At 43.2% G+C, this 22,197-nt stretch overlaps 1 protein-coding gene across 2 annotated transcripts in view; it reads left to right on the top strand.

Moving 5' to 3' along the window:
* Positions 1-2,847: 2,847 nt before the first annotated feature.
* Positions 2,848-22,197, top strand: part of LOC103621749 (myosin-13) — a 29,174-nt gene continuing 9,824 nt past the window's right edge. The window contains exons 1-25 of one of the 2 annotated variants that reach the window (XM_017743281.1): positions 2,848-2,891; positions 5,263-5,479; positions 5,574-5,717; positions 5,809-5,962; positions 6,523-6,550; positions 6,640-6,751; positions 9,499-9,591; positions 9,688-9,751; positions 9,840-9,938; positions 10,035-10,138; positions 10,353-10,491; positions 10,906-11,024; positions 11,125-11,274; positions 11,354-11,524; positions 11,875-12,184; positions 13,460-13,539; positions 14,090-14,177; positions 14,834-14,951; positions 16,295-16,418; positions 17,253-17,389; positions 18,719-18,974; positions 19,586-19,828; positions 20,499-20,675; positions 21,288-21,433; positions 21,520-21,610. In XM_017743281.1, coding sequence (XP_017598770.1) covers positions 5,276-5,479; positions 5,574-5,717; positions 5,809-5,962; positions 6,523-6,550; positions 6,640-6,751; positions 9,499-9,591; positions 9,688-9,751; positions 9,840-9,938; positions 10,035-10,138; positions 10,353-10,491; positions 10,906-11,024; positions 11,125-11,274; positions 11,354-11,524; positions 11,875-12,184; positions 13,460-13,539; positions 14,090-14,177; positions 14,834-14,951; positions 16,295-16,418; positions 17,253-17,389; positions 18,719-18,974; positions 19,586-19,828; positions 20,499-20,675; positions 21,288-21,433; positions 21,520-21,610 — 3,351 coding nt within the window. In that variant the 5' untranslated portion in view covers positions 2,848-2,891; positions 5,263-5,275. Of the gene's footprint in view, positions 2,892-4,356; positions 5,480-5,573; positions 5,718-5,808; positions 5,963-6,522; positions 6,551-6,639; positions 6,752-9,498; positions 9,592-9,687; positions 9,752-9,839; positions 9,939-10,034; positions 10,139-10,352; positions 10,492-10,905; positions 11,025-11,124; positions 11,275-11,353; positions 11,525-11,874; positions 12,185-13,459; positions 13,540-14,089; positions 14,178-14,833; positions 14,952-16,294; positions 16,419-17,252; positions 17,390-18,718; positions 18,975-19,585; positions 19,829-20,498; positions 20,676-21,287; positions 21,434-21,519; positions 21,611-22,197 lie in introns of those variants that run through there. The other variant, XM_017743280.1, reaches the window with a different exon arrangement.

The raw sequence follows: 22,197 nt of genomic DNA on the forward strand, positions 1-22,197 counted from the left end.
GCTGAAATTCTAACCTCTGAGGGGGGGAAAAAATAAAAAAGGAAAAAAAGGTAGTCTCTGGGATGACTTTGCAACCTACTGTTCAGGAAATCTATCTGTTCAGCTGTGTATGTTAAACCTTATTCAAAGACCTCCTTGTATATTTTATAGCAAGCAGCTACCGATTGAATAGTGTAAGTGGACATCTCTGTGGTGGTGGTTCTACAGAGCTGTGGTCATCTCTGGCTTTCTCATATTTGTTCTAACTCAGAACATTTTGAATTTTTTTTCCCTCGTATCAGAGGACCTTCAAGAAAATGGAAGGAAAGGAAAGATTAACTCTGCTTTCCTCACTGTAACTATCTTTTAATTAAAGGTGCAGACTAAACTAATAATAAAAACATGAAATAATGCCCATGAGGAAAAATTAATCCCAGGCAGATTTTTACACACAGAAATGGTGTCTAAGTTGGCCATCACTATTCAGAAGTGATCATGCAGATAAAATAGCTAGTCCCCTGAAAACACTAAGCCAAGCAGTGCTTGTCTGGGGAGATTCCTCTGTTCCTGACAGTGGGATTTCCTCCTCTACACTCATGACTTCTTGGGAAGCACATCCTGAGTCAAAAGCCATCACTGTGTCAAACTAATGCCTCTTTTTGAATTTCTCCACCTGCACACTCCTAACCCAGGGAGCTGGTATACAGCTGGATTCCAGTAAATGCTTGTCAAAAACCTCAGCTTCCCAAAACTGTTGCACCTCTGTGATGTGACACTGGAACACATAGCCACCTCTTCCAGCCACTCCAGCCCAGTAAAGCTGCCACTGGTGCCTGGGGAGCCAATGACTCTGCCCACGCTGAGGGGCACAGATGTCACTTTGGGGTGTCCAACCAGTAGCAAAGTTGGGCACGTGTCCCAGAGACACACAGAGACACACAGGACACTGACACAAGTGGTCACAGAGCTGCTACAGCAGCCACGCAGGTGCCATCAAGAGGACCTGCATCACACAAGCACAGACAGATCCCCTCCTCCTCAGGGACAGGCAGAAACAGGAGTCACCAGCAGAGTCACACAGACCTGCTCACCAGGCTCCCAAACACATGTGCAGCTCCCTTGGGTCCAGCACAGCTCCTCTGTCCCCCTCAGACCCAGCCCTCCGACTCACGTCACAGTTTTCTCTTTGCCTACTGGTCCAGCTTGATGCTCGCACACACACAGCTCTCCCACTCATCCCACAGGTGCTCCTGGGCACAGCATCACAGCCCCCTTGCCTGCCCAACATGCCAGAGGTTTGTTTCTTCTTGTCATCTCTGTATTTGTTTTGCCAGACCTGTGTCTCTCTGTATATATTGTTTAGTGTTTCCCCTTTTACCTTAGTTTCCCACCACACAAGGTTCCTGATTTGATAAGCTTACTAGAATATATATTTTTACACTTTCACATGCCTTCACCAAGCAGTGTGACTGACCAGGTTTGGTTCACACCACCTCCTCCCTTACCATTTGTCAGACAGGTTTGTGTTCCAGCACGTTCTCAGTTAGGGCTTCCTCCCTTTCTTACGGTCCCTTGCAGTGTCAAAAGCAGCCCTTAAACAGCTAATCTTAAAGGAGCAGACACTCTCCTTCCACATGCCTTTACAGAGCAACTTAGAGTTATTCTGGTTTGACACCCAGCCTGCCCCATGACAACCTCTGCAGGACAGCGGAGTGGCACAAAAGTCAGGCACCTTTCTGCAGGCTGAGACCTTGAGCATGCCTTGCAAACCTACAGCTCAGGAATGCAAGTTCCTCCTGTGGTCCATAAGCTGGCAGTTGTCTCCCTCTGTTCCAAGACTGAGGCTGGCTTCAGGCTTGCCAGTGCCTCACACAATGGTATAAAAATTTTTGCCTCAATAAATCTTTCTTCTTATCTAGCAGCATGTGTAGATAAACTGGGAGGATAGGAGGGCATCCATTAATATTATATCCTGTAAGAGATAATTGTGCACAATTAGAAAAATCCCATCCTGCTGACTAAGGCAAACCCTCGCAGCGCAGAGCCAAGTGTTGCCTTATTTGGCTTTATCAGAGCTGTCTTTGGGTTCCTCCATCCTCCATCCTGGCACAGATCAATGTGAAAAGGACAGGTCAGTGCAGCTGACTCCATACAACCTTAAACCAATCCTGTCTCTGAGTAATTAGCAGAGAGATCAGAGCTACAACACGTTTACAACTAAAGAGTAAATTATTATTGACCAAAAATAGAGCACTCGAGTGCTGTGTGGGCAGGAGGTAACGTATAAAGAGCCGCAGCCGAAGGCAACTTTATTATTTGTTACCTCAGCATCTCACGGTAAGTGCCATCCTCTTGCTTCCTACTCTGACCATGACATCTCCACAGCTCCCCAGAAAGGTGGAGTACAAAGAGGCGTTTTCTTCTCATTTCCCACCTCTAACATTCCAGCTCATGCTTTACGTGCAAAGTCAAGGTTATACAACCCAAACCACTCCAGTGTGGTGCACAAGCAGAAGCAGAGGAGTCATAGGATGCCAGTCCTTGGAAGGGCCTTCTACCAACTTTGCTCGCTCCAAGTCCTATGAAAGGCACCAGAAGACTCTGAAGGCAGTTGAATTTGACTAGGAGTATATGTGTAAAGTAGCTAATTTTTTCCTTGACATTAGATTTGTTTCAAGCAGCTCACAGGAATGTGGGGAGGAGCACAAGACACTGTGGAATTTTGCTCTAGGTCAGGAGCTGTAAGGCACTGTGTGCAGTTCAGCTGTCTGGAGAGACTGCACAGGGTGTAGGAATGTTTGATATGGCATATGCTGAAGACAATGGACTGGTTTTGATGTAACTCTCTCTGTCCTTTCTTTAACTATTTCACACAGGTTCTGAAAACAGATATCCTCGTGGGCTCTCTGAAGGTAGGGGTGTAACAAATAACACATACTTTTACTAATTGATCCTGAGCAATAAGTAAAGCTCACCCAGACAATGGCAAGGGCAGGTGCAAAAGACAGTGATATAGAACCAGCATCACTGGAAAGGATATATTGTATTTTCATCAACATGAGCAATAGTCACAGTTCTTGGAGGAATACTCCATGTATCAGGAAAGAAAATTACAGACGCTCAAACTTAGTCAAGAGGGCATGATAGACAGAGACAGTGATGGCTCTTTTTATGGTGTAACCTTAAATTCTGGGATTTGTAGATTATTAAAATTCATCCCCTGCCATCTGCACAGCTGCTGGAAGCCTGAGGTTGTGTTTGGAGAGGAGGCTCAAAGTAATAGTCAAGTGTCAGTTTCCTCTGGGGGAAAGTCTAGAAAATTATTTACTGGCTGTGGTTTATCATACAGGCACTGAAACCCAAAGTTCAGAATGATCTTGTCTCCTGCCTGATAGGCAGATCTGTTTATGTCCAAAGAGTAACCTTGTGTGCATCACTCCCTTCTAGGTTTTCTGGGGAAGGTTAGTGACTTAGTGACTGGGAGCATGCAGCAGAGCACAGAAGGAACCTTCCACACATGTGTCTTCTATCCTAAAACCAAAAGCTGCTCACTGAAACTGGAGCTGAAAGGGATGGAAGTGAAGGGTGTGCTCCTAGAGAATGCCACCTTCTCTGCTCAGGAATGTGTAGCGATCTGAATTTTACACAATTTCCTATCAAAGACTTTAAGTAGTTTAACAGACTGTGCCCTTTGAGGAATTTTCTCATATCCCTTTTCTGATGGCATTTTCTGGTGTTCTGCTTCACTTTTTCATGGACACTCTGAAATAGCTTCTCTCTTTCTTTTCTGTTGCTTCTCTCAAGCCCTTCAGATGCAAGATCACAGAGGCAAAAACTCTGGGCTCTGTATACGCAGAATAGTTTCTAAGTAAGCCAAAGGTTCTGGATTTTGTGCTTTGAAATTCCTGGCTGTTAAAAGCTCTTGTGTGAGGCCATCCCTCAAAGTCCTGCAGGGTGCAGATCCCATAGCAGATAGCTCTTGCTGAGAGAGATCAGCACTTCTACTACAAAATGGCCAGGAGAAGCCTTACAAATGCCTTCATACTCCTTTCATCATTTTCTTGCACATAAAACCATTCTGTTTTGACTGTTTCAGTACTTTGATACCGTGGATGTACACATCTTGCTTTTTCAATTCTGTCCCTTTCTCTTCTTTACTCTTCACAGTGCATCAGACAGCACACGAAGTAGCAGGAATTTAGAAGTTTTTTATTATTTTTTTTCTAGCCTATATATTAGCCTGCCTGGGGAAGAACATTCTGTTTATGCTAGCTCCTGCCTACATTATTTCTACTTGTGCTGTTTCCAGATGCTCTTGAATTATCCATGACAGTTCTTTTGACCATAGCAAGCAGTAGCATTTATTTGTGTTGAAGAATTTTTACTAGATATTTTAAAAAATGCAAATTTAAACAGACCATAAATCAGTTTTCTCAAATATCTCTACTAGACAAACCCCTAACAATATCTGGTACATATGATTTGTCTTTTAATGATCCATAGCTAATATTACTCTATAAAGGTTCAAGCTATAATATGTTCAAGCTATAATTGAAATTCTTTGAAATGTTATATCACATACTTATTTACCAAGATACTATGTTATTTAGCTAATATTATGGTCTTAATTATTATCTGTAATATACATTATATTCCTTTATTGGCTAATTTTGCAACATAACTGAAAAGATGTTTTGTATTTGGCTCATACAATAAACAGGTTTGGCTTTAGATAGTTGATGACTGACATTCACAGTTTGTTCCATTGCTTGGTACAGCCAGACAACTAGTTGAACCTCCCCTGTTTGGTGTTAATACATCAAAACCGGGGGTGTTAAACATCCCTCCACCTGGAAATCACACGTGGGAGCCAATCTACATGACTCACAGAGCTTACTTTTGTCTAAATCTTTAGATGTCCAATGAAACGATCTCAGTGGATTTGTGTATGTGGCTTTGAGAAGGATGTGGCTGTGCAGGTCAGTGAACAGCAGGTGAAGACAGAGCAGGACCAGCTTTTGAAGACTTGTAACTTGATATTCTCTTTGCTCTCATTTGGGCACATAGGCCTATTTAAAGGGGATGTCCCCAAAGACCATACATCTCTGTTTACAAAAGGAACTTTCTTTATTAGCACTTCTTCAGTGGATAATTAAAATTGAGGCAGAAGTTAAGTGCCTGATTAGTCCTCCTCTTCCTATTAGTCATTGAGCATGACCACTGTCTGGATAAATGTAAATTACAAATGCACAGACTTTCTGCAACTTTTCTGTATTCCTCCAGAGCAACTGCAGGCATGAGTTCAGATGCAGAGATGGCAATCTTTGGAGAAGCTGCTCCCTATTTAAGGAAGCCAGAGAAGGAGAGAATTGAAGCCCAGAATCGCCCATTTGATGCTAAGTCAGCCTGTTTTGTAGTAGATGATAAGCAAATGTACGTGAAAGGTACCATACAGAGCAAAGAAGGTGGCAAAGTCACCGTTAAAAAACATGATGACACAGTAAGTGATACCAACTGTTACTCCTATGTGATCCTCCAGTTCAGGCAGTTCCCTGTTTTAGATTTCTCCTGTTGTTCCCTTCCTTTTTTGCTAGACTGTGACTGTAAAGGACGATGAAGTCTTTCCCATGAACCCTCCCAAGTACGATAAAATCGAGGACATGGCCATGATGACCCACCTCCACGAACCCGCTGTGCTGTACAACCTCAAAGAGCGTTACGCAGCCTGGATGATCTACGTAAGTGGCAGCAGCAGCTTCCTTTGGGCAGCGGCAGGAAGTGCTGGGCCAGGCTCAGGGGAAGCCAACGTGCTGTGTCCCTTCCTTGCAGACCTACTCGGGTCTCTTCTGCGTCACCGTCAACCCCTACAAGTGGCTGCCGGGGTGCAAACCGGGGGGGGGGCCCTCCCGAGGCAAGAAGCGCCAGGAGGCCCCTCCACACATCTTCTCCATCTCTGACAACGCCTATCAGTTCATGCTGACTGGTGAGTCGTTTGGCAAAAGTGGAAAGCCCTGATATATGTAAGGCTGGCTGTTTGGTCAAGGAACACTTGCTAGTTCAGGCATTTTAGGTTCTACTCAGTGGTCCCATGGTCCTAGAGCACAGCGCAAGATCAGACCATGAAAATCTTGATGGTGTCTGGGCTATCAGATAATGAAGTAGCTGGCTGTATGGTTCTGTGCCCCCTCTCCTTGTAAGGAATTTAAAGAAATGGTAAAGAAACACAGCAAATAATCAGATTACAGTTAAACAATATTTAAGCCAAGGTCTCTACATAAAAGAAAACACATAGTAAGTGGGAAGCCTTGTAAAGAATCAATGCTTGAAGTTAAATTTTGTGCTATTTCATCCCTGTCTGTATAAAAAAAAAAAAAGTCCAGATTCACAATAATGTATGTTAATACATCATTTATCTTATCTTGTAAGAAAGTGATAAATATTGATATAATATAGTTCTTTCCCTTGAAGTCAGTTAGTTGTGTCTGAGGAACTGATGCCCTCCACATCTCACTTGAACAGCTCTTTCTCTGATTTTCTTTTCAGATCGACACAACCAGTCAATCCTTATCACGTGAGTATGTTTTGGTACGAGTGACAAAGCTGACAGCAAGTGATGATGTTTCCTGTTTCCTGTAATAATTAACATTTTTATTTCAACAGCGGAGAATCTGGTGCAGGGAAGACTGTGAACACAAAGCGTGTCATCCAGTACTTTGCAACAATTGCAGTCACTGGTGAAAAGAAGAAAGATCCACAGCCTGGCAAAATGCAGGTATGATGTCAGCTCCCCCTTCTAGTATTTGCCCACACTGTGCTAGCTGAAGAGAAAGTACCAATGTGTATTTTGGGGTTGCAGGACTATCTAAAGGCAGAAAGTGTTGTTCAGGTGAGAAGGCAGTCAGGATACACAACCCAAGCACACCTGTGCTCATTTACCCCTGCTGCCCAGCCTCCAAGACCATTTTGTCAATGTAGGAAAGGCCCAAACCTCCATTTACACAGGGGAGTCTTTACCAGAGAGGGGAACATAATGTCAGACAGCAGCTTTCTCTGTGCTGACTGTCCATCTATGTACCTATTCATCAGCATCCTCTGAGATCAGCCACATCCACAGCACCTGAGTGGCTGCACGTGAAAAGAGAGCAGTCAGTTCCCACTGGCACATGGATGTGCCATTCCTGGTCCCTGGTTCATTCCTATTGACAGTGGAAGTGCAGGAACTCTGGACTCCAGAATGGCTGTGCTGAAGTTAAGCATCATTTCAATTGCAGCAGGCAGTAGTTTCCACTGGCTGGTTTGTCTGTCTGTGGTCAACAGAACAGTCCTGAGGGACAGCATGAGAGAAAGGATGGATTTGAGACAGCTGGAACCACTTGCCTGGCAGTCAGAAAGTAACCTCAGAAAGGATCCTTGGAGAAAAGAAAGTGCATGCCTCGATGTCCCTTTGCTGAGCAGCACAGCTGCTGCAATCTGAGCCCACTGGTGAATTTGCAAGGCACAGGCTTCATTCCCCAGCACAGAGCAAGCAACAAACACCCTTGTGGCACAAGTGTGTGCCACCAAAGCCTGTGAGATGCTCATCAAAGCGTGTGACGTGTCAGCATGTTATTTGAGTACCCAAGGGCATAGCGGAGCTTAAGGAGATTCCAAGGCTGAATATTCTTTCACTCAGAGGCAGGTGTCTGTGATTGATGGGTTGTTATGGCCAAGGCAAGTTCATCACAAGCTCTCTTTCCATCAGCACCATGTTAGAATCTCCTGGGCTCAGCTTTCCTCAGCTGCTCACTATGCCAGGACTGATCTCAGAAAAGCTTCAAGACAGCTGAGACATGTACAGACCATGTGTGATAGAGGGAAAATCACCTGGCTCTCAGACTGACAGTAATCTGTTCTGCCCTCTTCCGAGTATTCACAGAATACCCTATTTTTTTAGCATTTCAGTCTCTGTGACAATAGTATGTTCCTCCTTATAAGGGCATTAAATGAAACACTCAGGTTGTTCAGCCCAGCATTCAATGGCAGATACAAGCTGAAATCAGATGCCAGGCAATGGTATAGGAATAAGGGAAACATGTAACAGCATTTCCCCAAAATATGGTCTCAGCCTCCAGCACTTTGTCACCCAGCCTGTAGACAGGACTCCAGAATGAACTCGTGTAAAGAATTGCCATGTCTTCTTCCACACTGTTATCCATGTACAGTGGTGCTGTTTGGGTTCCCTGGTTACAGCTGTGCACTCAAAAGAGTGCACTCAAAAGAGGCTTGGTGTTGGTGTAGTCAGCTGCACTGACACACATTCCTCTCCTCTCCTCTCCTCTCCTCTCCTCTCCTCTCCTCTCCTCTCCTCTCCTCTCCTCTCCTCTCCATCACTTAGAAAGCTGAAAGATACATGTGAGAGGGCATGGTTCTATGGATTTAGGATTTTTTATTAAAAAAACGATATAGAGCTCCATACAGTACTGTGTTGCCTTAATTTTAGAGGTCCCTCTCCACGGTGGACTAACAAAAACTAATTTAAACCTGCTGTGCCATCTGCTGACAGTGCTGGGAAGGGCAGCCCCTCTCCTCTGCAATATGCTCAAGGCTGCACTGAGCACTACACACACAAAGATGCAGCAACTGAAACAGCGCCGCTCACCTTTCATCTGATATAAACCAATTTATCTTTTTTTTTTTCCCTTATTCTTTGATTTCCATCTGTCTTGGAAATTATCCCTGGCAACACATTCATGCCCTGATTATGTAGGATCAGTCATGACTTTGCTAGAGTCACACTAGTGACTCTGCTTCCTGGACTGTATTGCACCAAAAAGGAGAGACATCATGTCACAGAAGCTTTTCTTCTTCCATATTTTTGTGCCTACCAAGAGAGATACAAGACAGTGTCAAAACTTTACATGTTGATCATTCCTTCTGCAACAATGCAGCGAAAAAAGAAAAAAAAGAATTGAAGAGTCTGTGTCCTCTGCTTATCTAAGCTTGGTATTTGAGCATCAGGCTTTGTCCATGTCCCAGTCTTCAAAGCATGCTGAGAGCTGTATTCCTGCATCCTGAAAGGCTGCTGCTGTTTGAATGCAACTGCAACATTTTACATTCTCCCTTGGTAGGTGTTTCCTACCAAAGTCTGTACTTCTCTCTGTGTGTTGTGGGCTCAAGCAACCTTCAAAAAAAGTCCAGAATTCTCACATTTTCCTTAGCTGCCAAGGCCTTTGTGAACAGGAATGTGGAAACACTTCTCATACAGCCCTGAACTCCACTGCAGTGACTTTGTATGTGAAATCCAATATGTGGTATCAGATACAAGAAGCAAGCAAAAGACAGATCTGTCTTTCAGCACACTTCCCTTTGAAACCATTGGCCATATCCATGAGTGCTGGCTGATGAGTGCTTAAGAGCTCTGTTAATTTTTAGGTGTAAATCACATGTGATATGTAAAAATTATCTGTAATATTCCTTTTGCAATATTTGTTATTTGCTAAGTAGTAAAGTTTGATAAGAAGCATTTTCTTCTGCAACCAGGGAACTCTGGAGGACCAGATCATCCAGGCCAACCCACTGCTGGAGGCTTTTGGCAATGCCAAGACTGTGAGGAATGACAACTCCTCACGCTTTGTGAGTTCATTTCAGATTTGTTGGAATGAAGATATTTAATGCAAGTCTCATTCATTGATTGTCATAACCAATGGTTTGATCTGCACTCCTTGATAGGGAAAATTCATCCGGATTCACTTTGGACCTACCGGCAAGCTGGCCTCTGCAGATATTGAAACCTGTGAGTTGGACCAAGTCAGTGCGAGCAGAATGCATGCTTTTGCAAGCTCAATTTATCAGGAGACTAACAGCACCTCTCTTTTGGTTAGATCTCCTGGAGAAATCCAGAGTCACCTTTCAGCTGTCTAGTGAAAGGAGCTATCATATTTTTTACCAGATAATGTCCAACAAGAAGCCAGAGCTCATTGGTGAGTGCCAACAGTGCTGGGCTTGGCTCAATGAATGCTTTCTCTTCCCACTGTGACCTGCCCCAGTGCCACTAAAGGGGACCCATATACCTGCAGATCTCCTCCTTATCTCCACCAACCCCTATGACTTCCTCTATGTGAGCCAAGGAGAAGTCACGGTTGCCAGCATTGATGACAGCGAGGAGCTGCTGGCAACAGATGTGAGTAGAGCAGAGCAGCCCTGCAGCCAGTCCAGCTGCAGCCAGGGAGGTCTGGCCAGCCAGGCCCAGCACCGGGCTCTGCTGCCCAGTGCCACGGGACTGGGATGGTGCTGACACACTCAGCACAGGCAGGGACAGAAACCCCACCTGCCCCCTGTGCTTCAGCTTGCCTGAAGAACTTTGTGCTTTCCCAACTTGCCTGTTGCCTCTGCAGAATGCTGTGGACATCCTGGGCTTCAGCCCTGATGAGAAGGTGGGGATATACAAGCTGACAGGGGCTGTCATGCACTATGGGAACATGAAATTCAAGCAGAAGCAGCGGGAGGAGCAGGCGGAGCCAGACGGCACAGAAGGTAGGGCTGATTGCAGAGTTTGCTTGTGAGCTGCACCAGCAGAGAGCAGCAACCCGGCCCCAGAAAGTGCCCAGCACTTTGAAAATTATTTTCCTTTCCAGAAACTAGTTTTTTTAATGATCGTTTCAAGTTTCACAAAGTCAGTGATTTAATTTATGCTCTACAAGGAAACAGAAAGACATAAAACTTAAGCGTTGCTGGAGCCCTCCAGGCACAGACACAGGATTGTGTTGCAGCTGAGACATTGCCTTTGGAGCAGGGGGAATATTCTCCATGAGACTGGAGAGGAGCTTCTCTTGACAATAGATCCATTTGAGTTGCACTAAAAATAGGGTCCTTGTAACAGAAACATCCCAGAGGACCAGGACACCTTTCTTTGTCTCTACTGAACTCATTTGCTGTCTCTGATCCTAGTGGCTGACAAAGCTGGCTACTTGATGGGTCTGAATTCTGCTGATTTGCTCAAGGCTTTATGCTATCCCAGGGTGAAAGTTGGGAATGAATATGTAACCAAAGGACAAAATGTCCAACAGGTACATAAACAGCTCATCAGCTTTTCAATTTCTTCAGAGTGTTCTTTCAACTTTAAAGCTAACTCAGCATTGGTTACTGCCATGTCTGTGCTTCTCACAGGTGTACAATTCAGTGGGTGCATTGGCTAAATCAGTCTATGAGAAGATGTTCCTGTGGATGGTTCTTCGCATCAACCAGCAGCTGGATACGAAGCAGCCCAGACAGCACTTCATTGGTGTCCTGGACATTGCTGGCTTTGAGATCTTTGATGTGAGTTCCCATAGGAACACTTACCCACTGAGGACTGCTTGAAACTAACCAGCATTTTTATTGTATTTTGAATTTGTAGTTCAACAGCCTGGAGCAGCTGTGCATCAACTTCACCAATGAGAAACTGCAACAGTTCTTCAACCACCACATGTTCGTGCTGGAGCAGGAGGAGTACAAGAAGGAGGGAATTGAATGGACATTCATTGACTTTGGCATGGACCTGGCTGCCTGCATTGAGCTCATTGAGAAGGTAGAAGAAATCTTTTCATTGTAGGAGAGCACATTTCTTTTATGATCATTTATTTTAGTTCACTCGTTCTTGATAAAATGACACATTACTGTTGAATTACCTTCTCATATCAAAATAAGCAGCTTATAAAACCAAAGCTTTTGGAACAATGGGCTGTCTCTGCACAAACAATGGTTTCCTGAACAACATGGCTGGGGTGGAAGGGAGAATGCCTACACAATATTAATCTGATGACTTTGACAACTGCCTGTAACAGTGAGGTGAACCTCAAGTCTTATTCCATGCAGTAATGGCTCCCCCCCCCCCCCCTCCCACCTCTTACTTTCTTTATGTATCCATATTTCTCCCAGCCCATGGGCATCTTCTCCATCCTGGAAGAGGAGTGCATGTTCCCCAAGGCAACTGACACCTCTTTCAAGAACAAGCTCTATGACCAGCACCTGGGCAAGTCCAGCAGCTTCCAGAAGCCCAAGCCTGCCAAAGGCAAGGCTGAGGCCCACTTCTCCCTGGTGCACTATGCTGGCACAGTGGACTACAACATCTCTGGCTGGCTTGACAAGAACAAGGACCCTCTGAATGAAACTGTTGTGGGGTTGTACCAGAAATCATCCTTGAAGCTGTTGTCCTTCCTTTTTTCTAACTACTCTAGTGCAGAAACAGGTAAGTGCTTTTTTGGTGATAACCAATAAGGGAAAAATCAACTAACACCTACTTCTGCTTCTCCTCTCTGTGGTTCAAGGCTACCAACCCCTAAGGTGACCTTGTGTGCAACCAGATATGCCAACAATAAGACACTAACATGCAGAACTGCTGGAAACACCACATTTATGTGCTGCACAGAAGTAAAGCACAGCAAGTCCAAACCCAAGTGACAGGAGGTGTGTGTTTCCTGACTGATTGTGTTGTGAATCACCTGCATGTTTACTCAGCCACTAGACAGGGCCAAATAAATGTGCAAAGTGCAAGCATTTTAGTCTTTGTAGACAGAGTTTTGTTTCTGGAGGGGTACTGGAAGAGCTAAAAGGATACCATGGATCAATTTCATATCCAGCTGAGCAGTCCTGGTGTTTCGACAGAAAAACAGAGAGTCAGAGAAAAAATTTAGAAGTCCTCTATGGGCATCAGAGCGCAGTCCCATCTCTTGCCCTTTTTTGTGTGTGAAGACCATCAAGTTAGACAGTCAGTAGGTCTGCCTTACTAAAAATGGCCACCCAGATTTCTACCAAAAAACCCCAATATTCTGGTAGCCTGGATGCTGGGCAAAAAAGCAGAGGCAGTGTACAGCAGTAGTCAAGTCAATGACAGACAAGGTGTTAAGTCCATCAGACTTACAGTTCACAGGGTCTGAGGCTCAAGAGACTCGATTTAATTGGGTTCACGGGTGTAGCAAATATGGAAAGACACTGAGCTGCTTGGACTTGTATTCCCGAGACTAAAATTTGCATCCTGCCGTAACTCAGAATAGAGCTGTATTATTCACCTGAAATACTGGATTAGGAGATTTTTTTTTTTTTAATAGGAGACTTCCCTGCACTGATAAATGGATGTCTGAGTCACATTCTTGTGGTCTTCCACCTAATTAAATTTTGGTTTTTTAAAATTTTGGTTTTTTAAATGGGGCTTTGTGTAATAGTGAAAGCAATATGTGACCAGGAGCACAGAGTACACCATCAGGAAACTTACACCAGGCCAAAATGTCCTTCCATACCAGCAAAGCCACATACACCGTAATGCAATGTGAGTCTTGCATTTGAGACCAAGCACACTGCCCTCTGATCAACAACTACGCAGCAGCACTTCACTAAACTCTCAGGGAGCTGCATGCCAGTATCTAAAATTAAGTATTTTATTGGTCCATGGCCCAAGCAAGGAAGGTGAGGCCTACAAAATGTACTGCTTATTCTAACTGTTCACCTCCCATCTACTTCTTCCAAGGTGATAGTGGTGGTGGTGGTGGCAAGAAGGGTGCTAAGAAGAAGGGGGGCTCTTTCCAGACAGTGTCTGCTGTGTTCAGGGTATGTGAATTTCTTTTTATATGAGCCATGCTTCCACAAAATGATCTGAGGGCTGGAACACCTGTCCTATAAAAAAAAGCTGAGAGAGTTGGGGTTGCTCAGCCTGGGGAAGAGAAGATTCCAGGGAAACCTTACTCTGGTTTTTCGATATATAAAAGGGGGATTATCAGAAAGACAGAAAAAGACTTTTTACCAGGGCCTGTAGTGACAGGACAAAAGGCAATGATTTTAAACTGGAAGAGGGTAGATCTTAATTGGATATAAGAAAAAAAAATTTTCACTCTGAGGGTGGTGAGGCCCTGGCACAAGTTGCCCAGAGAAGATGTGGTTGCCCTGTCCCTGGAAGTGTTTATGGGCAGGTTGGATGGGGCTTGGAGCAACCTGGGACAGTGGAAGGTGCCCCTGCCTAGGACAGTGATGCTGGGCTCGATGACCTTTGAAGGCCTCTTCCAAGCCAAACCATTCTGTGATTCTATAGCTCCCTGAAATTAAATAGGAATGCAAAAGCTTTGTAGCTTGAAGTTGAAACCCTTGTTTCGATCTATCACAGGAAAACCTGAATAAATTGATGACTAACCTGAGAAGCACCCATCCTCACTTTGTGCGCTGCCTGATCCCCAACGAGACCAAGACACCTGGTAAGTCCATCATTATATTCTGAAGACATGGGACTGACAGGAACTGGCCTGTTAAGCTTCCACACCGATTTCCCAAATAGCTCCCTCTGCATGTGAAGTCCTTTTGGGGGTTGGCCTGCAAGACAGTAACAAGGGGAACTTTTTTGTGTTGTCTACTGTGACTGAAAAATTTTGGGCATTACATGGTCCACAAGTTACCCATCCTTGCTTAATGTGTGTTCAGAACTGAAGGTGATAAAAATATGCTTGATTACAGCTGATATAATTGTCTGTTGTGGGTAACAGCATTAGAAAATCCCTTGTCTGGATGGCACTACACTGTGCCACCTTTGCCTACATCCAGTGAGGAGGCTGATGCTGTTGGAGATTTTCCAGTTGGTCTCCTAAAGCACCATCCTGTCATTTTTTGAGAAATGTGGCCTGATGCCTTTTCACAAGCACTGCTAGCCCTTGCATTCTTAGCAAAGCTCACTGATGCAACTCTCCACAACTTGTATGAATTGAAGGCATGTTCTGTCTGCACTTCCTGCATCTTTAATCAAGAGCTGCTTGAATTTAAAAAAAAAAAAAAAAAGAAGAGATCATTCTGGAATGCTAATACATATGAAGATTCCTTGGAATAAAAACAGGATCATGATGGATGTATTTTGTTTAAGGTGTAATGGACCATTACTTGGTGATGCATCAGCTGCGGTGCAATGGGGTTCTGGAAGGCATCCGAATCTGCAGGAAGGGGTTTCCAAGCAGAATCCTTTATGCAGACTTTAAGCAACGGTAGGTCCTCAGTCACTACTTACTGTCTGTTGAGAAAAGGCCTCAGTAAACACACAGCTCAGGTGACATGTCTGGTGACACCATGGAGAGACACTTTCCCAGTCAGACGAGATTAGTGGCATTGGAGGGAACCAAGTCATTAATACTGTTTTGAGGTCACTCCAGTGTTTCCCTCTCTGACCAGACCAGAGATTTCTTGATACATCAGAACCAGTGTAATTTCTAAACAGAAGCCAATGCCTGATGATTCAAAGAGATGCAAAACACTTGCAGTGTAATGAATAAGGTGCCATTGTCGACTAGTCTTTGAAGCCTTCCAGAGTACAGATACAAGGTCAATCCACATGAGCCTCCTCACAGTGCTCTGTCTCTGGCCTTGATTTCTTCATCTTTAAAATGGAGACAACTGAACTGGTTCATGTGGGCTCAGTTGCCACAGAGTGCTAAACCAGAACCATCTGCTGTTCTAGTTACATGTAGCACCTCTCATGCTGCACTGGTGTGAAAAGGACCCAAGATCTCTCTAAAGATGTCCTGCAACCTGGTGTTCAGTGAGGGATCAGCTAGTCTCGATTGTCAAATTTTAATTTGAAGTGACAGATGAAAGAATCCGTCCATAATGGCCATGGTCCAGAACCACAGAGTGCTTTAGGAATGATAATGGAAGCCAAAAATAGAGACAATTATCACTGTCATGATTTTACATACTCTTTTTCAAGGTAGACTTGAGAATAAGAAGTACTCCAGTGTACAGTCACACATCCACATTGCTGTATCAGAAGAAACCCCTTTAGAAGGATTAGATGGTCCTGTCCACAACACAGGATTACCTTAATCATTTAGCAAAATGATAAGATTTCTGTTAGCACTTACACATTAATACCATGTCATTTTCCATCCACTCAAGCATTCAGTGGTACAACTTGTAGAGACTGAGCTGTGCAAGATCTGCATTTGGAATATAGCTATCTTTGTCAGTAGTTTTAATTAACCTTCATCTCTAATTTGAGTAGCATTCCTCTGATCAATGAAACAAGTTGAGAAGAGGTTGACATGTTCTATGCTCTTCCTAATTTCTGGATCTGCAGACACTCTTTAAGTATGTGCCTTAGATTTGTACGTAGCAGCACACTGTGTTGTTACACAACCAACAGATTCCTCTTAAGAGTAGATGTGTCCCCTTTTCATCATGTTTTGTTCAACCAAGCACCACTGTCTAGATTTTAGATGACATATTCAGCTGCTTTTAGGCAGCTCAGTTTTCATGTATTTTTATGACATACAATGGATCCTATTTTCCTCATCCTCTTTGCAACCAGTTCTTGCAACCTGTCTTACCACAGGTACAAGATCCTTAACGCCTCAGCCATTCCAGAAGGCCAATTCATTGACAGCAAAAAGGCTTCGGAAAAGCTTCTTTCCTCCATTGATGTGGACCACAACCAATATAAATTTGGCCACACCAAGGTAAAGTCCTTGTGGAACAGTAGGTATAATTAAGCAAAATATTTTGTTTGTTGAAAGTGTTTCTTGCATACTAAATCAGCCTTCATGATGATTATGAACAAAGTACACCACTAGCAAGATGGACTACAGAGAACTTGTGTGGTTCTACTGTGAGGGGCAGCACTGCCAGCCCTGGGAACACCATGTTATCAGAATGACCCAGAGTGGCTGCAACTAGATTTTCTGCTGCTTCTTTCTCAAGCCAGTGGAAAGAATTTATGTCAGTGGAGGCTGGACGGGCTCAGACAAGTCCCCCTACTACTCAGGGGATTCAAGAACACCAAGTGTGTCTTCCATACCCAAAGCAGTGTTAGGTGAGACACTGTTCTTTGGTCAGCACAACCCAGTCCTTGCTATCTCTGGATAAAAAACCAATTGCCTACATTACTGAACAGACATAGGATCACAGGGCGGTTTGGGTTGGAAGGGACCTTAAAGATAAACTGGTTCCAACCACTCTGCCATGGGCAGGGACACCTTCCACAATCCCAGGTTGCTCCAAGCCCCGTCCAACCTGACCTTGGACACTTCCAGGGATGAAATAAATTTTCCATAAACTACACTGGAGCAGACATCAAATAACACCACAATAATATGGTTAGGTCATACACAGAGTGACTTTTCATGAATCACAGGAACACTGAGGATTTAAATACTGACAGAAAATTTCTCTAGCTCTTAAACCCTTCCCCTGCAGGCATTTTTCCTAAACTACCTTGTACTACCCTGCATCAGCTGTCAATGGCCATGTATCTACCTAAGCCTCAAACTGTTTGACCCTTTTTTATGTTCTAGGTGTTCTTCAAGGCAGGTCTCCTGGGACTCCTAGAAGAGATGAGAGATGAGAAGCTTGTGAGCCTCATCACTCATACACAAGCTATATGCAGAGGGTACCTCATGAGAACTGAATTTAAAAAGATGAATGAAAGAAGGTAATATAAGCAAACATGAGCGATTTTACTGTGTCAGACCAAAGCTCCATCGGTGTAATACATTGTCTCAGGCAAAAAGCTGTCCTTGGGATAGAACCTTAGAAATCACGGGGGAACAGAGCAAGTACAAACAATCAAACAGAGCAAGTACAAACAATCAGCTTCCTCCTGAGAGTCTCACAAATTCTGGCAGTGTCTGTTTAGCAATGGGACCCTGCAGCTGGACCACAGTACTGAGTTTTAACAAGGAACCTTTCCTCCAGGAATGCACTTACTGTTTTCAACCTTTAAAGAATCCTGTGGCAGAGACAGCCAACTGAAGAAGGGCTAAGGTTTTTCTGTTTTCAACATGTTGTCTCATCATTTAATTGGATCACATTGATTTTGTAGGGAATGAGGTGTAATCACCCTCTGCTCTCCCTTTCTTTAATTTCCTTCCCTGGCTCCACCATCTAAGATGAACAATCCTAGCTTGGACAGAGAAGTACTCCTTACTTTCAACTATTCCACATCCCCTTCAGCTTTTCATTCATCCCCTTTGAGATGGGATGAATCATGCAAAATTTAGAGTTCAGGAGTGACAGAACTGGACAAAACAAGCAAACTTTCTTGAATGTTGTTGGCAAGTGAAAGTTTTAGGGGGAGCAAGGCTTGCATAAATGTACAGGATACTCTGCCAAATAATTGCTTTTATTTGTAATACTCTGCAGCATATATTTAGCTCAGGTGTTTCCTGAGCCAGCCATAGTTTCTAAGAATTCAATAACTCTTACTGGATTTCTCTGCAAGGAATTGTCTAATGTCCCTTTGCGCTATGGGCATTAACAATATCCTTTGTATTCAACACCATAAAAGTGTTTCCTTTTTTTTTTTCAGTTTCTGTCTTAATAATTTCTAATATGGTATTTTGAGTGACCCAAAAAGCACCAAGCTGCTGTTCCCACAATTGGCAGTAACTTCCAGCTTTGTAATCTTAGCAGCAGTACTTGAAGGATGTCTGTCTTCACTCTGGTATTTACCTGAGCACTTGCATTTTCCTTGAGACTGAGGAAAGTCTCAGAGATTCCCAGTCAATATGCCAGAGAAGTCTGTCTGTTTTGTAGTATTTCTTCCTCATATATTCAGACAATAGATACTAGTCAAGCTACTGAACCAGACATTCTGCAATAAGGGCCTAAAATGACTCTTTAATAAAAGCAAGGGAGGTGAGGAAAAAAATTCTTGTGCAAGTGTTCTTGAGGTAAATGCTGATGCCATGTGGCAAATAATCAGAGTATGTTTCCAGCTCAAGTCTCACCACCCTCACAAACTGGTTTCATGTGTTTTCAGAGAATCTATTTATATTATCCAATACAATGTCCGTGCATTCATGAATGTCAAACACTGGCCATGGATGAAATTGTACTTCAAGATCAAGCCCTTGCTGAAGAGTGCAGAGTCTGAGAAGGAGATGGCCAACATGAAGGAGGAGTTTGAGAAAGCCAAGGAAGAGCTTGCAAAGTCTGAGGCAAAGCGGAAGGAGCTGGAGGAGAAAATGGTGAAGCTTGTGCAGGAGAAAAATGACCTGCAGCTCCAGGTTCAGTCTGTGAGTAACCTCCATCTTCAGATTCACTCCACTTCCTCTGCTGCTCTTTTTCTCCTCTTTTCCATTGTCCTCTATAAACAGGCATGCAATAGGGACAAAGTCTCCCCTGCTTTGTCTCTGGTCGTGTCACTTACACCTAAGCAAGGTGCAAAGCATACACCAAATATCAGTAGGAATACAGGAAGTTCCAACACCCTCACCAGTGGAAGAATCAGACATTCTACAGTATATATAATGTGCTCCTCGTAGTGGTGTCTGACTCGGGATGAAATATAGGCCGTTTCCACATCTGCTGCCATTATAATGCAGAGGCAGGGCAGGAGTGCTTTTCTGTCAGAGGCAGGACTGAAAACTGTGGAATCTGCTTTTCTCTGGAATACTGCTGAAAAGAGATTGAAATTGCACCTGTAAGGTTCTGAAAGATAATAAAATATTACATGGCCAAGAGCAGTCTGGTGCAAGTGGACATGTCACTTGCTGTCGGAAAGCATCCAACTTTGAAAGCAATTGAGTTTCAAAGAAGCCCCTGTATTGTTTCACTCACCAAGGGTCTTAACTGTCCTTTGTCATTTTTCTGATAAATATAATGCACCTTCGATGTGTTCTGACAGGAGAGTGAAAATCTAGCTGATGCTGAAGAGAGATGTGAAGGACTCATTAAAAGTAAAATCCAGCTAGAAGCTAAAATTAAAGAACTAAATGAAAGATTGGAGGATGAAGAAGAGACAAATGCTGAACTGACAGCAAAGAAGAGGAAACTTGAAGATGAGTGCTCAGAGCTGAAGAAAGATATTGATGACCTTGAGATGACTCTGGCCAAAGTGGAAAAGGAGAAGCATGCAACAGAGAATAAGGTGACAGAGGAATCAGGGAATTATTCTTCCCCACACAGCACTCCTATACAGCTTGTCAGTTTTGTGGAAAATTGTAGTCACCTCTAAGTGCTCTGAATAGAAGTGAGATGTGTCCAATGCATAGGAGAGAGGTATTTTCACTTAATCAATCAGCTGACAGAATTGTTTCTGTTAAGGTTCTTTGTGATGTTATCATAGTTTGTTTCACTTTTATGGAAAACCTAACATATTTTTGGCTATGCTTAGCACTTGATCATCTCTTTTTAAAGAATCTGACTTGCTGAGAATTTACAGCTGTTTTCATAGCAAATATATCCTATGCAGGAAAGATATTCCTTGAGCACGAGCAACTCAGAGGGCTTTTGTAAATCCCAATGGGAAAAACTTGCAGAGGAAAGTGAAAATCGAGCACGTTTCACTATAAAATTTAGTAGGATAGGGCTGGGGATCAAAAACAACTAAAGCAGGAATTTCTACCACTGCAGGATCAGAGAGATGAGACTCTCAGCCATGATAAATGCTGCTGCCCTCATTACAATTAATATAAATATTCTGCGGGGAGCATTTGGACTATATGCATGCGAGGTTTTGCAAGGATGCACTCACTGTGTTCTCAGTCTGCCATTTCTCAAGGCATCCCCTCACGGGATGGATGCTGGCTGTCTAACAGGTAAAGAATCTCACCGAAGAGATGGCAGCTCTGGATGAAAATATTTCTAAACTCACTAAGGAGAAAAAGGCCCTCCAGGAAGCCCACCAGCAGACACTGGATGACTTGCAAGTTGAGGAAGACAAAGTCAGCACCCTCGCCAAAGCCAAGACCAAACTGGAGCAGCAAGTAGATGATGTAAGTAAAACTTCTTGGGCTGTGTATATGTACACTGTGACAGATTACAGCAGACTAAAAATCTGTAGTTGGGAGAATAAGCAACACATAAAGCAGACAAGCCAGCTCTAATAATTTCAGCTAATAAATCATTGCTAATTGACAGGGAATTGTGGAATCCAGCACATCTATGATGTTCATCACCAGGTATTTCAGCAGTGTAGACTTTTGTGATCTGATTTAACCCATTAGCTGGAGCAGGAGAGCTGTGACAGTTTGAAGGTTGCTGCAGAGTTGTTTGTGTGTGCATATACTCCAGGAAGTTATGAATACTGGGAATTTGTCCATATTTAGCAGTCTATATGCTAGAAACTGCAGCTACTGGAAAAATTAAATTTCTGTTTTTTCAAAAACTGGTATTTCAACTGTGCACAGCCAAGCTGTGGACAGTTCAATGTCTGAAACTAAATCACCACGGCAGCTCTGGTCTCACGGTGAGAGTGCCACACAGGAGGAGATGCCCCAATTATTTTCTCTATTCATCAATTTCCAACTTAGTTAGATTTTTAAATTTAGTATAGTTACTTTTGAAGTATAATTTATGTTTTTCGAAGTATGTTTTATGTGTTTTAGCTTGAAGCATCTCTGGAACAAGAGAAGAAGCTGCGAATGGACCTTGAGAGAGCAAAGAGAAAGCTGGAGGGTGATCTGAAAATGTCTCAGGATTCCATCATGGATCTGGAGAATGATAAGCAACAAATGGATGACAGGCTAAAGAAGTATTACACTGACTTGTTATGCTCTGAATTCTGAAATTAATGTTTTATCTTAACCATATTGAATTTGCCTTCTTGTTCTTTAACAGAAAGGATTTTGAAATTAGCCAGTTGCAAAGTAAAATTGAAGATGAGCAGGCTCAAAGTTCTCAGCTGCAAAAGAAAATTAAGGAGATTCAGGTAAAGTCTAGGAGTTATTAATAATTTTAGTAGCAAGCACAAATTTCTTAGAATTAACTGGTGTTTATTCTTAGATCATTCTACAAAAACGTTTTCCCTCACATTAATAAAACCATTAATATGGGACTCTGGGTGCTGTTCCCATCTAAGGGCACTTTTACAGAAACTCTGGCCTCTAATCACACATGACTATGTAGGAAATTTCTTAGTGAACATTGTGGCAGGCTTTGAAAATGTCACAGATGTGCAGCCACAGAGAATCACTTTTCTAAGAAAACAACAGAATGTGACATAATGTGTCATGATCAGGACAAAGATCACCTTCTAAACGCAGAACCAGGAAGAGAGCTCTCTTCAGTGCTATTACCCCATGATTGCTCATCTGGAAGTTCCTTCCACCCTGTTTGCTGATGCAGAAAGGACACTGCTTTGTTTTGGCCTGACTTCTGGGAAATTTCTAAGACATTCACATTCCTTTATATTTTCCAGCGACACTCCCTCTATTTCTTCAGGAAAGTGCAACTCTAAAGCCTTCAAAAAATAATAAACCCATTCTGAGCTATAACATAAAATAAAGTATCAGATTT

This window comes from Corvus brachyrhynchos, unplaced genomic scaffold (genome assembly GCF_000691975.1).
Source record: "Corvus brachyrhynchos isolate BGI_N302 unplaced genomic scaffold, ASM69197v1 scaffold148, whole genome shotgun sequence".
Lineage (NCBI taxonomy): Eukaryota > Metazoa > Chordata > Aves > Passeriformes > Corvidae > Corvus > Corvus brachyrhynchos.